General features: G+C 50.2%; 1 protein-coding gene across 1 annotated transcript; it reads right to left on the bottom strand.

Annotated features, from left to right (window-relative positions):
* Nucleotides 1-3,101: 3,101 nt before the first annotated feature.
* On the bottom strand, nt 3,102-13,033 carry npm1b (nucleophosmin 1b; the record flags this gene model as incomplete). Its single annotated transcript, XM_083686838.1, has 8 exons — nt 12,972-13,033; nt 12,501-12,583; nt 12,058-12,177; nt 11,627-11,720; nt 10,871-10,962; nt 9,283-9,356; nt 8,864-8,933; nt 3,102-3,200 (listed from the first exon to the last, which is right to left on the bottom strand). The coding sequence occupies exons 1-8, from the start codon at nt 13,021-13,023 to the stop codon at nt 3,102-3,104; spliced, it is 684 nt and encodes a 227-aa protein (XP_083542964.1). The 5' UTR covers nt 13,024-13,033.
* Between the last annotated feature and the right edge of the window lie 1,405 nt (nt 13,034-14,438).

The following is a 14,438-nucleotide window of genomic DNA, read 5'->3' on the forward strand; positions in this document are numbered from 1 at the left end:
CACACACACACACACACACACACACACACACACACACACACACACACACACACACACACACACACACACACACACACACACACACACACACACACATGCGGCTGACTGCGGGCCAGAGGTACCCAGTGTGTGTGTTGTGCAGCTTTTTCATCTAGGCCAGGCGTTGATTACAGACTAAGCCTAACCCTAACCCTAACCCTAACCCTAGCCCTAGCCCTAACCCTAGCCCTGGTCTGGAGCACGCTACACCCTAACCCTAGCCCTAGCCCTAGCCCTAGCCCTAGCCCTGGTCTGGAGCACGCTACACCCTAACCCTAACCCTAACCCTAGCCCTAGCCCTGGTCTGGAGCACGCTACACCCTAACCCTAACCCTAACCCTAGCCCTAGCCCTAAGGAGCCACCTGCCTATAACCTCCAACCTGCCCAGACATCAAACACCTGTAATGAGAACAATCAGGGAGAGGGAGTGTCCAGGAAGCAGGGGGGAGGAGGGGGGAGGCTGGGGGGGGGATACAGGTGTGGTGGGGATACAGGTGGGGTGGGGTGAGAGGAGAGGGGAGGAGGGTCAGGTCAGGTGGGCTGAGAGGAGAGGAGAGGAGAGGGGGGGGGGGTCAGGTCGGGGGGGGTGAGAGAGGAGAGGAGAGGGGAGGGGGGTGAGAGGAGAGGTGAGGGGGGCGGGGTGAGAGGAGAGGGGAGGGGGGTGAGAGGAGAGGTGAGGGGGGGGGGGTGAGAGGAGAGGGGAGGGGGGTGAGAGGAGAGGAGGGGGGGGGGTCAGGTCGGGGGGGTGAGAGAGGAGAGGAGAGGGGAGGGGGGGGTCAGGTCGGGGGGTGAGAGAGGAGAGGAGAGGGGAGGGGGGGGGTCAGGTCGGGGGGGTGAGAGAGGAGAGGAGATGGGGGGTGAGAGGAGAGGTGAGGGGGGGGGGTTGAGAGGAGAGGAGAGGGGGGGGGGTGAGAGAGGAGAGGAGATGGGGGGGGTGAGAGGAGAGGAGAGGGGGGGGGGGGGTGAGGGAGAGGAGAGGGGGGGGGGGGTCAGGTCGGGGGGGGTTAAACTGGCAGGGGGTTGGAGCAGTTTAGCCAGTTAGCTTATCTCCACTAGCATGTTAACAGCCCCTGTGTTACATCTGCACAATTAGCTGCTGCACTCTCTCTTATTCACACACACACACACACACACACACACACACACCACACACACACACACACACACACACACACACACACGCCCTGAGGGGCTGGCTACCTCTGGGTGATTAGGAAGCTTTAAAAACATCTCCTACTTTACCCTCTGACATCACAATAGCCCCCCCAGCCTTCAGAGAGGGGGCCGCTCTGTAACCCCAGACCCCAGCTAGACCCCGCTGTGAACGCTAGGTCACGGGGTCAAACCTCGCCCCGGGAGAAACGTCCACAGAGGTCAGAGGTCAGGACTGTTTGTTTAACAGGCTGAGGTTCAATCCTGTCGCCACATTCCACCTCAAATCAAATCTAACTTTATTGATCCTGAACACAGAATCAACCAGCCAGCTCCTCAACCAGCTCCTCAATCAGCCAGCTCCTCAACCAGCCCCTCAACCAGCTCCTCAACCAGCCAGCCCCTCAACCAGCCCCTCAACCAGCCCCTCAACCAGCCCCTCAACCAGCCCCTCAACCAGCCAGCCCCTCAACCAGCCCCTCAACCAGCTCCTCAACCAGCCCCTCAACCAGCTCCTCAACCAGCCAGCCCCTCAACCAGCCCCTCAACCAGCCCCTCAACCAGCCCCTCAACCAGCCCCTCAACCAGCTCCTCAACCAGCCAGCCCCTCAACCAGCCCCTCAACCAGCTCCTCAACCAGCCAGCCCCTCAACCAGCCCCTCAACCAGCTCCTCAATCAGCCAGCTCCTCAATCAGCCAGCTCCTCAACCAGCCCCTCAACCAGCCCCTCAACCAGCTCCTCAACCAGCTCCTCAACCAGCTCCTCAACCAGCTCCTCAACCAGCTCCTCAACCAGCTCCTCAACCAGCTCCTCAACCAGCTCCTCAACCAGCTCCTCAACCAGCTCCTCAACCAGCTCCTCAACCAGCTCCTCAACCAGCTCCTCAACCAGCTCCTCGACCAGCTCCTCGACCAGCCAGGTCCTCAACCAGCCAGCTCCTCAACCAGCTCCTCAACCAGCTCCTCAACCAGCTCCTCAACCAGCTGCAATAATAAAAACAATTACATAAGGTGGCCTCGTATTAGCAGCATTAACACCTGAGAGATGAACTACCACCTGAGTTTAGTCAGGCCCCTGTCCCATACATTCCATCTGCCATATTAAACACCAGCTTCAGCTAATTGCTACCTGGCTGGTTTCATCACATTCCTCACCATAGTCTGGCAAACACCTCTGGGAACATGACATGTCTGTCAGGAATTAGTCCGCCTCATATTCACCAGATCACATGCACATTAAAAGATAACATAAAGCTCATTGGGACACCCAGGCCTGACCCAGAACCACCAACAGAACCACCAACAGAACCACCAACAGAGCTACCAGAACTACCTATTTGGTAATAATAGAGTAACTATCTTTATTAGACTATAGATTTGGTAATGATAGAGGAACTGTCTTTATTAAACTATAGATTTTGTAACGATAGTCACTATCTTTGATCACCAACAACATCGTAGTTAAAAATGGAAGTGAAAGCATTATGATGTTCTTCAGTGAATTCAAAATTTTTTGTGGTATTTTCTGCATATTTTGACATGAATAAATGCTCAACATTTTAAAGAAAAATAGTTCCTCCTCCTCCTCCCCCTCTTCCTCCTCCTCCCCCCTCCTCCTCCCCCTCCTCCTCCTCCCCCTCTTCCTCCTCCCCCCTCCCCCTCTTCCTCCTCCCCCCCCCCCTCCCCCTCTTCCTCCTCCTCTGGTGTTCCTCTGGCCTTTAGAACCTGACTGCTGATCACCTCTTGGACAGCAGCTGAATCATCTGAATCAGACAGGATCATCTGAATCTGACAGGATCATCTGAATCAGACAGGATCATCTGAATCAGACAGGATCATCTGAATCTGAATCTGAATCTGAGTTCTTTGTTTGTTGTTGATCTTTGGATGTGGAGGTGTTAGCGTTAGCCTAGCCTACCTTAGTCTGGGGTTTAGCTGCTGACGGCCCTGCTTTCCCTCCTGACCCGTTCTGCTTCGATGCAAACGTGACCTTCTTCACCTCTGGGCTCTGAGACAGGAGACATGAACAACAACAGTAAGAGATACACTGAGACATGAGGGAACATATCTAACCCTGACCCTGCTGCTGCTCTCCCCTCTCTGACTGACTCACCATGTACCTGCCTGACAGTTAACACTTAATAACACCTATGTCATGAAGTTAATATGTAATAACACCTAGGGGGGGAGGAGGGGAGGGGGGGAGGAGGGGAGGAGGCAGCCTTATAGCTAGCGCTCACGCTAACGTCCCAGCGCAGGGATGTACATCTGTACCGCTTTGATCTCTCTCACACACACACAGACTAACACACACACACACACACACACACACACACACACACACACACACACACACACACACACACACAGCTCAAACACAAAAGCCAGGTGCAATGACGGACTGTTGGACAAGAGAGGGAGAGAGAGAGAGAGAGGAACAGGACATTAAAGAGAGAGAGAGAGAGAGAGAGAGAGAGAGAGAGGAACAGGACATTAAAGAGAGAGAGAGAGAGAGAGAGAGAGAGAGAGAGAGAGAGGAACAGGACATTAAAGAGAGAGAGAGAGAGAGAGAGAGAGAGAGGAACAGGACATTAAAGAGAGAGAGAGAGAGAGAGAGAGAGAGAGGAACAGGACATTAAAGAGAGAGAGAGAGAGAGAGAGAGAGAGAGGAACAGGACATTAAAGAGAGAGAGAAAGAGAGAGAGAGAGAGAGAGAGAGAGAGAGAGAGAGAGAGAGAGAGAGAGGAACAGGACATTAAAGAGAGAGAGAGAGAGAGAGAGAGAGAGAGGAACAGGACATTAAAGAGAGAGAGAGAGAGAGAGAGAGAGGAACAGGACATTAAAGAGAGAGAGAGAGAGAGAGAGGAACAGGACATTAAAGAGGGAGAGAGAGAGAGGAACAGGACATTAAAGAGAGAGAGAGAGAGAGAGAGAGAGGAACAGGACATTAAAGAGGGAGAGAGAGAGAGAGAGAGGAACAGGACATTAAAGAGAGAGAGAGAGAGAGAGAGAGAGGAACAGGACATTAAAGAGAGAGAGAGAGAGAGAGAGAGAGAGGAACAGGACATTAAAGAGGGAGAGAGAGAGAGAGAGAGAGGAACAGGACATTAAAGAGGGAGAGAGAGAGAGAGAGAGAGAGAGGAACAGGACATTAAAGAGAGAGAGAGAGAGAGAGAGAGAGAGAGGAACAGGACATTAAAGAGAGAGAGAGAGAGAGGAACAGGACATTAAAGAGAGAGAGAGAGAGAGAGAGAGAGAGGAACAGGACATTAAAGAGAGAGAGAGAGAGAGAGGAACAGGACATTAAAGAGAGAGAGAGAGAGAGAGAGAGAGAGAGAGAGAGGAACAGGACATTAAAGAGGGAGAGAGAGAGAGAGAGAAGAACAGGACATTAAAGAGAGAGAGAGAGAGAGAGAGAGAGGAACAGGACATTAAAGAGAGAGAGAGAGAGAGAGAGAGAGAGAGAGAGAAACAGGACATTAAAGAGGGAGAGAGAGAGAGAGGATATTTCCATGCATCCATGTACGTGAGTGTGTGTGTGTGTGTGTGTTAGTCTGTGTGTGTGTGTGTGTGTGTGTGTGTGTTAGTCTGTGTGTGTGTGTGTGTGTGTGTGTGTGTGTGTGTGTGTGTGTGTTAGTCTGTGTGTCTGTTAGTCTGTGTGTGTGTGTGTGTGTGTCTGTTAGTCTGTGTGTGTCAAGATTTCCAGTGCCTATCATCCGGAAAGCCAGGGTGCCTTGGAAAGGTGGCACCAAACACTGAAGTCCATGCTGCGTAAATACTGCATGGACACTGAGAAGGATTGGGACGAGGGTGTTCCGTTGGTATTGTTTGGTATCCGTGAAACAGTGCAGGAGTCACTTGGTTTCAGCCCCGCTGAGTTAGTTTTCGGACACACAGTCCGAGGTCCCTTAAAGGTGCTGAAAGATCAGATCATGTCGACTGGCTCTGGCTCCAAAACTGTGTTGGACTATGTTAGTCAATTCAGGGAGCGGTTGCATGATGCATGCGCTCTAGCTAAGGAAGCGCTTTCTTCCTCCCAAAAGAAAATGAAACGAAATGTTGATGAAAAGACTGTTCCTCGCTCCTTACAATCAGGTGACCAAGTCTTAGTTCTGTTGCCGATCCCCGGATCCTCACTCTCTGCACGATGTTCAGGTCCCTATTTGGTTGAGAAGAAACTAAGTGACACCGACTATGTTGTGCAGACCCCAGATAGGAGACGCGCGTCTCGAGTCTGTCATATTAACATGTTGAAGCTTTATCATGCCAGAGATGTTCCCCCTGTAAACTCCACCGATAAGATGGCCGGGCCCGCTGTCTCTTCGGTGGCCTCTGACGCGTTGATAGCTGATTTTAACATTGTTAATGGTCTTGATGAGGATGGCTTAGTGTTGCGTAATGCGCCCCAGCAGTGCGCGCGTTTGTGCAACACCGAGATGCTGTTGTCTCTCCCGTCTCACTTAGAGCATTTGGATAGTGAACAAATAGCCGATACTCTAGTTTTAGGAAGCGAATTTCCCTGTCTATTTAGTGATGTCCCCAGTCGCACTACTGTCCTGGAGCACGATTTGGATGTTGGCGATGCTGCCCCAATCAAGCAGCATGCGTACCGTGTAAATATGTCGAAAAGGTCGGTCATGAAACAGGAGGTGACTTATTTACTGGAGAATCAGTTGGCTGTACCCAGCTCCAGTCCGTGGAGTTCTCCCTGTATTTTGATCCCTAAGCCTGATGGTACAGTTAGGTTTTGTACGGATTATAGGAAAGTGAATGCTGTCACGGTGCCAGACTCTTTTCCTTTGCCTCGGTTAGACGACTGCATAGATACTATTGGTTCAGCTACATTTGTCAGCAAGTTAGACTTGCTTAAAGGCTATTGGCAAGTTCCACTAACTCCGCGTGCTTCGGAGATTTCTGCTTTTGTCACCCCCGACAGTTTCCTGCAGTATACGGTTATGGCATTTGGAATGCGCAATGCACCTGCTACGTTCCAGCGCCTGGTAAATATTGTACTGGCCGGTGTTTCGAATTGTACCGCTTACCTGGATGATCTAGTTGTCTACTCTGCCACCTGGTCTGAACATCTGAGTTCTTTGAGAACTGTGTTTGAGCGTTTGGCTAAGGGGTCATTGACCTTGAACCTCGCCAAGTGTGAGTTTGGGAAAGCTACGGTCACATATCTTGGTAAACAGGTGGGGCGCGGTGAAGTCCGTACACTTACTGCCAAGGTCTCCGCTATAACATCTTTTCCTCCACCCACCACCCGACGTGAATTGCGTAGGTTTCTAGGCATGGCTGGGTATTACCGCAGTTTCTGTCGAAATGTTTCCAGTGTTGCTGCACCTCTGACCAGTCTACTCAGCCCGTCTGTATCTTTTTGTTGGTCAGCTGAGTGTCAGAGTGCGTTTGACGCCTTAAAAGCGCTGCTTTGTAGTTCTCCTGTTCTAACTGCCCCTGATTTCCGAAAACCATTTAAATTAGAGGTGGATGCAAGTATGGTTGGTGCTGGTGCTGTCTTGCTGCAGGAAGATGCAGATGGTATTGATCACCCCGTCTGCTACTTTTCGCGCAAATTTAACGACTGTCAGTCTCGGTACTCCACCATTGAACAGGAGACTCTTGCTTTATTGCTCGCCCTACAATGTTTTGATGTTTATGTTGGTTCTAGCATTCTCCCTATCGTGGTATATACAGACCACAATCCTTTAGTTTTTTTAGACAGGATGTACAACCACAACCACCGCCTCATGCGGTGGGCCTTGATGGTACAAAGTTATAATTTTGCGATTAAACACAAGAAAGGTTCTGAGAATGTTTTGGCCGACGCGCTTTCTCGCGCGTAGTTTTGTTTGTTTCATTGTACAATTTCTGTTTTGTTGAAAAAAAAAATAATAATAATTTTTTTTTGTATCGCAATACCTATGGGTTTGCTCTTTATGGGTGGGAGTGTTACGTCCCCCACATTTGTGTGCGTGTGGTTCGTTTGTCTGTTTTTCCTTCTGTCTCTCTCCCAGGTATTGGTTCATCCCAGCTGCCACACCTGTAGTTAGCCCCAGGGGAGGGCGAGTTAGGCAGGTAAGACGCCCATGGGCTTACACCTCCATCACGCAGGTTGGTTTTGTTATCTACATTAGGTTAGTTTCCCCAGGCGGGCGCCACCTCTTGTATTTTGGGTCTAGGGTAGGCGGGCAAGATTTAGTTAGTTAGTTAGCCGATTTGTCGTAGTTAGAACAGATAGGACTAGAAATTAGCTTTGGGGTTATTTTTGTTTTCATTTATTTGGCGCCGTCCGGCGTCCTCCCCTTAGTTCCCTCTCTATGTTTCCCCCGTGTTGTCTGGTTGTTTGTTGTATATATTTCTAATAAAATCTGTCTTATTTTCCTTTTATATTCAGTAGTTGTGTGTGTGTGTTGCACTACCACCGCACCAGCGGGTCTCAGCCGCATACACAGATACAGTATGTTACGTTTCTCCCCCCTTTTATATCCCTAGACGTAGTATCTGGCGGGGTTTCGAAACAGTGTGTGTCTGTTAGTCTGTGTGTGTGTGTGTGTCTGTTAGTCTGTGTGTGTGTGTGTGTGTGTGTGTGTGGCTCCAGCCCAGCGAGCGCAGCGGCAGATTACAGAGAAGAGTTGGCTCCTCCCCTGTCTCCGACCCTGTGGTTTAGTCTGGGAAACCAGCTGGAACGCCACCGCCGCAGACAAGATGGCCGCCGCGCTCCGAGAGGACACGCCTCTCCTGGTCTACGCTAGCTGAGAGGCTAATGCTAATTCACCTCTGACATGTGACACATAAAACATGTCCTGACATCAGAATACTGACCCTGGGGGGCGGGGCCTCTGCTGGTTGACTCCTCTCTCTTACCTCACTGGTCAGTTCATGTGATTGGCTGACCCCTGACCTGGCTGACCCCTGACCTGGCTGACCCCTGACCTGGTTTCTCAGGCCTCTCAAGTTCAAGTTCTAATCTTTATGGTTCTGCAGGCAGACAGAACTAGCCTGACCCCTACAGGCCATGAGAAGAACACCTCCCTGCAGCCACTGGGGTAGCCTGACCCCTAGAGGTCATTGAGTCATAAAGAAAAGATTTGGGTGACTCAGGTATTTGGGTCAGAGTCCCAAATAAACATTTGGGTTTGAGTCCCAACCCCCGGGGAACAGGTATTCTAAGGCAAAGACAACTAAATTGCTGCTAATATTTGCACTCTGACCCTAAAATGCATTGTGACATATTCTTTTTTATGCTCTTTCCTTTGTATCTATTGTATGTAAAGGGTTAGAATTGTCTCTGGCTGGCCGGCCTCTCGAACCTCGGACCTCTAGGCTACCTGCTTGATTTGATTCTTTGGTAGCCCCTACCCAGCTATTCCTCCTCCTCCTCCTCCTCCTCCTCCTCCTCCTCCTCCTCCTCCTCCTCCTCCTCTCCTCTCCTCTCCTCTCCTCTCCTCTCCACACACACACACACACACACACACACACACACACACACACACACACACACACACACACACACACACACACACACACACACACACAACTTCACCCTGCAGCCCTGGCCTAGCCTGACCACTAGTGGCCATGTGAGGAACTGCAGCCACTGGGGTAGAAGAGCTTGACAAGATGAGAATGATGGTTCATAAGGTTGATGATTTAGAATAATCAATAACTTACTTTCTTGACAGGTTTGGGTGCAGAGCTCTTCTTCACATCTTCATCACTATCGTCATCATCGTCATCATCTCTACAGAGAATAAACCAAAGGAAGGAATGTCATATCTCGAGGTGGCCCTAGAAATACAGAAATACATTCCATCATCAAATATAATCATATTATTCTCATAGTCTGTTAATACTGTCATATTACACCTGCAGTACTTACCTGGACTGGGTTAGGTAGGGTTAGGGTTAGGTAGGGTTAGGGTTAGGGTTAGGTAGGGTTAGGGTTAGGTAGGTACTTAACCTATCATGCCATGTAGGGGAGGCTGGTGGAGGTAGAAATCGGAGGACCCTGAAGCCATGGTGTTGGTGTAACACCAAATAACATGAACCCAACAGGTTCCTCTGATTAGCAGAATACTAAAGAATCATACTCATCATCATCCTCATCACTGTCATCTTCATCCTCATCATCGTCATTGTCATCTGACTCCATTTTCAGTTTCTTCTGCAAAGGGACACGCAAACATAGCAAACATATTCAACAGGTATGGAGGTCAACGGGCAGCGGGGTTGGGGTTAGGAGGGTTAGGGTTAGGAGGGTGAGGGTTAGGGTTAGGAGGGTTAGGGTTAGGGTTAGGAGGGTTAGGGTTAGGAGGGTGAGGGTTAGGAGGGTGAGGGTTAGGAGGGTGAGGGTTAGGAGGGTTAGGGTTAGGGTTAGGAGGGTTAGGGTTGGGTTAGGGTTAGGAGGGTTAGGGTTAGGAGGGTTAGGGTTAGGGTTAGGAGGGTTAGGGTTGGGTTAGGGTTAGGAGGGTTAGGGTTAGGAGGGTTAGGGTTAGGGTTAGGAGGGTTAGGGTTTGGGTTAGGAGGGTTAGGGTTAGGAGGGTTAGGGTTGGGTTAGGGTTAGGAGGGTTAGGGTTAGGGTTAGGAGGGTTAGGGTTTGGGTTAGGAGGGTTAGGGTAAGGAAGGTGAGGGTTAGGAGGGTTTGGGTTAGGGTTAGGGTTGGGTTAGGGTTAGGAGGGTTGGGGTTAGGGTTAGGAGGGTTAGGGTTAGGGTTAGGGTTAGGAGGGTTAGGGTTAGGAGGGTTAGGGTTAGGGTTAGGAGGGTTAGGGTTAGGAGGGTGAGGGTTAGGGTTAGGGTTAGGAGGGTTAGGGTTAGGGTTAGGAGGGTTAGGGTTAGGAGGGTTAGGGTTAGGGTTAGGAGGGTTAGGGTTAGGAGGTTAGGGTTAGGAGGGTGAGGGTTAGGAGGGTTAGGGTATGGAGGTCAGCGGGCAGCGGGGTTAGGGTTACAGGGGTAGGAATCTAGGTAGTTAAGTACAACAGGAGGGTTAGGGTTAGGAGGGTTAGGGTTAGGAGGGTTAGGGTTAGGGTTAGGAGGGTTAGGGTTGGGTTAGGAGGGTTAGGGTTGGGTTAGGGTTAGGAGGGTTAGGGTTAGGAGGGTTAGGGTTAGGGTTAGGAGGGTTAGGGTTTGGGTTAGGAGGGTTAGGGTTAGGAGGGTTAGGGTTGGGTTAGGGTTAGGAGGGTTAGGGTTAGGGTTAGGAGGGTTAGGGTTTGGGTTAGGAGGGTTAGGGTAAGGAAGGTGAGGGTTAGGAGGGTTTGGGTTAGGGTTAGGGTTGGGTTAGGGTTAGGAGGGTTGGGGTTAGGGTTAGGAGGGTTAGGGTTAGGGTTAGGGTTAGGAGGGTTAGGGTTAGGAGGGTTAGGGTTAGGGTTAGGAGGGTTAGGGTTAGGAGGGTGAGGGTTAGGGTTAGGGTTAGGAGGGTTAGGGTTAGGGTTAGGAGGGTTAGGGTTAGGAGGGTTAGGGTTAGGAGGGTTAGGGTTAGGAGGTTAGGGTTAGGAGGGTGAGGGTTAGGAGGGTTAGGGTATGGAGGTCAGCGGGCAGCGGGGTTAGGGTTACAGGGGTAGGAATCTAGGTAGTTAAGTACAACAGGAGGGTTAGGGTTAGGAGGTTAGGGTTAGGAGGGTTAGGGTTAGGGTTAGGAGGGTTAGGGTTAGGAGTTGTGTTCGTAGGTAGCTGGGTACTGACTGGAGCGGACTGCCTCCCTGAGGCCATGCTTGAAGGTCTCTTCACAGGCGATGAGTTGTTCTCCTCCTCTTCCTCCTCGGAGTCCTTCACACCTAGAGAAGAGTGAGTTATCCCTGAGGCCAGAACCACACACACACACACACACACACACACACACACACACACACACACACACACACACACACACACACACACACACACACGTTTGGACCGCAGGGGAGGCTGGTGAAGGCACACATCAGAATGGTGTCAAATGGGTTTGATCCCATTCCTCATTCCATTCCATGCATTACAATGAGCCTGTCCTCCAATTTCTACCTCCACCAGCCTCCTGCAGTGGTGTTTGACTGTAGTGATGTTCAAAGCCATACATTCATCTCTACATCTGCATGTGACTCTGTGACGACGTTCCCAACCATCATTAACTCACCAACTGCCAGAGTTCTACCTGGAGTACCAAGTGTTTTATGTAGTATTTACCTAGCAACAATACTTTGATTGGCTGCAAAATTAATAATAATTCAGGCATTTTTGGTGAATAAAGTCGTCAATGGCGCTCTAGAATGTTGACACTGGACGACTTTATTCACCGAAGGAGTTAAAGAGTCTGTCCATCCCTGATATGGAGAGTCTAGGTAAAGCCAGCAGATAGAGAGTATAGAGTGTGTGTGTGTGTGTGTGTGTGTGTGTGTGTGTGTGTGTGTGTGTGTGTGTGTGTGTGTGTGTGTGTGTGTGTGTGGATGAAGAGTGACTCACTGACAAAGTGTTGTCCACTGATGTAGACGGGTCCACAGCCTGACTGGAGGCGGAAGGTGACTGGAGGAGTGATCTCAAACCCTCCTAGACTCATCTGACAGACAGACAGACAGACAGACAGACAGACAGAGTTAATAGAGAGGACTACAGTAACAATGAGGACTGTAGATGAACTGACCAATAAGGTGATTGTTTCCCTGTTGAAGACACTGACACAATGACTCAACAGAATCTAACTTCACTGGAAGAATGTCAGACTATTTAGTGATTTGCTGATGTTTCCAGACTGATAGACAGTAAGGTTCAGATGTTCAGGGCCTGATAACATTCTCATTAAGACCATGACAAAAATGGAAGTGTTTCCTGAGTCTCTAAACGGCTCTGCGTGGACCCCAGGTGACAACAGAGCACCAATCAACGGGTTCACTCACGGAGGGCAGGACAGACGGCTTCAGGACGGCCAGAGGGACCCTGGTGGTCTTCCCATCATATGTCACCCCCTCGATCTCCACCGTGTGGAAATTATCCTCTGCATCCGCACCCAGACACACCTAACACACACACACACACACACACACACACACACACACACACACACACACACACACACACACACACACACACACACATACATCAACACAGCTGAACACAGTTACTTCCAACACCATCATCACACTAGCCCTTGGTCCTGTGTGTCAGACCCACAGGTGTCTATCACACTCATACAGTAAGAATAACTCATAACTAGCATCTTAAAACATGAAACATCACTGAGATTGGTTTGCACCTGTTGTTGCCAGTCTAACAGGGCCTAACACAGTGAAGAAGACAACCAGCAGTCTGGTGTTCGGTGGTGTTTACAGGAGCGTCTTACTGCTTTGAGTGACAGCTGGTGATCCGCGTCGTCGTCCTCCGCCTCCACTCTGAACTCCCGCTTGTCCGACCGGAGAACACAACCTGCGCGCACACACACACACACACACACACACACACACACACACACACACACACACACACACACACACACACACACACACACACACACACACACACACCTTACTACTGATGAACGGATGAGAAACGCTGATCGAGAGAGAGGGGGAGACAGAGAGAGAGGGGGGGAGAGGGGGGAGACAGAGAGACGGAGAGAGAGAGAAACAGCTGCTGTCGAACAATAGCGGAGCAGGCTAACTGAATTGGCGCCAGCAAGACGTATCTGTCTTTACTAAAGATGTTTGGTGTAGAGAGCGCTAACTACTGGTATTATAGATGAATATAACGACAACATGGCTACTAGAACTGATTATGCACTACATTATTAGCTTGGCAGTTCAGACATGCTCACCAAATAGGTACATTTGGGGTCTGCTTAAATCTGGAACGCTATCTTCCGCCATATTATCCCTGTTCCGCAAATGTGAGTGACAGCTCCGTTGACGAATGGGGGAAGCGAAGCGACGTTGTGGAAAGTGTAGTCGTCCAATGGACTGGAAGTGTAGGCTGGTCTAGTGGCGGACGGCAGGCTGTGGGTCGGTCCGGTTCCTCCAGGGGGCGCCAGAGGCCGTCCTCCAGCTGCTGTCTACAGACGTAGTCAACGGTACCCAGACTGATTATTATGGTTATTCAGAGGAAATATTTATCGTGTATTTCCGAAGGTCAAATAATGTTTTGGATTATCATGTCTTGTCATGGCTCTGCCAAATCTTAGGCATATTATTCATTCATTCATTCATTCAAGCTGTTTCTTGGATTCCAAAATCGGCTTATGTGTTCATCTCAACTGGTTATGTGTTCATCTCAACTGGTTATGTGTCCATCTCAACTGGTTATGTGTCCATCTCAACTGGTTATGTGTTCATCTCAACTGGTTATGTGTCCATCTCAACTGGTTATGTGTCCATCTCAACTGGTTATGTGTTCATCTCAACTGGTTATGTGTCCATCTCAACTGGTTATGTGTTCATCTTTGCTTTTGTAAAGGTTGATGATAGTTGGGGCTTAAAGGGGCAATCTGCGATTGGCACATCAATTTTTGGACTTTTCTTAATGATATATGGCTATTGATTCTTGAAGAATATAACTTATAAAATGCTTCACGAGGTTAGTTCAACTGTCCTACCCCATCAGAACAGAATATATAAGCTTGTCTGTAAAACAATGTCATTGTAAACAAACACTGTAGAGCTTCAACACATGATTAAAACTATCATTTGATGTGATGGACGTCAGTCCTGTCATCCATATCTCAGCCCCGCCCCTCAGCTGTTTACCCAAAAAAGCGGTCTTGCCTCGACACTTTGTTATTGTTTGAATCTCAGACTGCCCCTTTAATCATGGCAGCCTTCATGTTTCTTCACAGAGACACCTACATGAAGCCGACCCTCCGGAGACCCGTATCAAACACACACAGCTGGACCTCAAAGCGCCGCGGTGTGATTGGGCGCCCGGGAGGACGGGCCGGGGCGCAGGCATGCGTGAACGCACCGGCGGCTTCAAGTGGTGTTTGTGTAGCGCGGCGGCCGCTGCGGCTTGTCTGAGAGGCTCCTGTCGGGAGCAGGTGAGCCGCGGCCCACGGCTCCGTCAACAGCTTGTCTGCAGGGAGCGCCGTGACTCCGAGCCTCCATGTCAGCGGAGCGTGGATCTGGAGCGGAGCCGCGGGCGTTCCCGCCCCCCTGCTGACCCCCGCTGACTCACCTGTCACACCACACACATTCCACCTCAGGTGAAGTCAATGGTGACCTGACTACTGGACTGGTTCAGATACTGTCGGCTACACACACACACACACACACACACACACACACACACACAC

The sequence above is a fragment of the Argentina silus genome (genome assembly GCF_951799395.1).
Source record: "Argentina silus genome assembly, chromosome: 15".
NCBI classification, from domain to species: domain Eukaryota; kingdom Metazoa; phylum Chordata; class Actinopteri; order Argentiniformes; family Argentinidae; genus Argentina; species Argentina silus.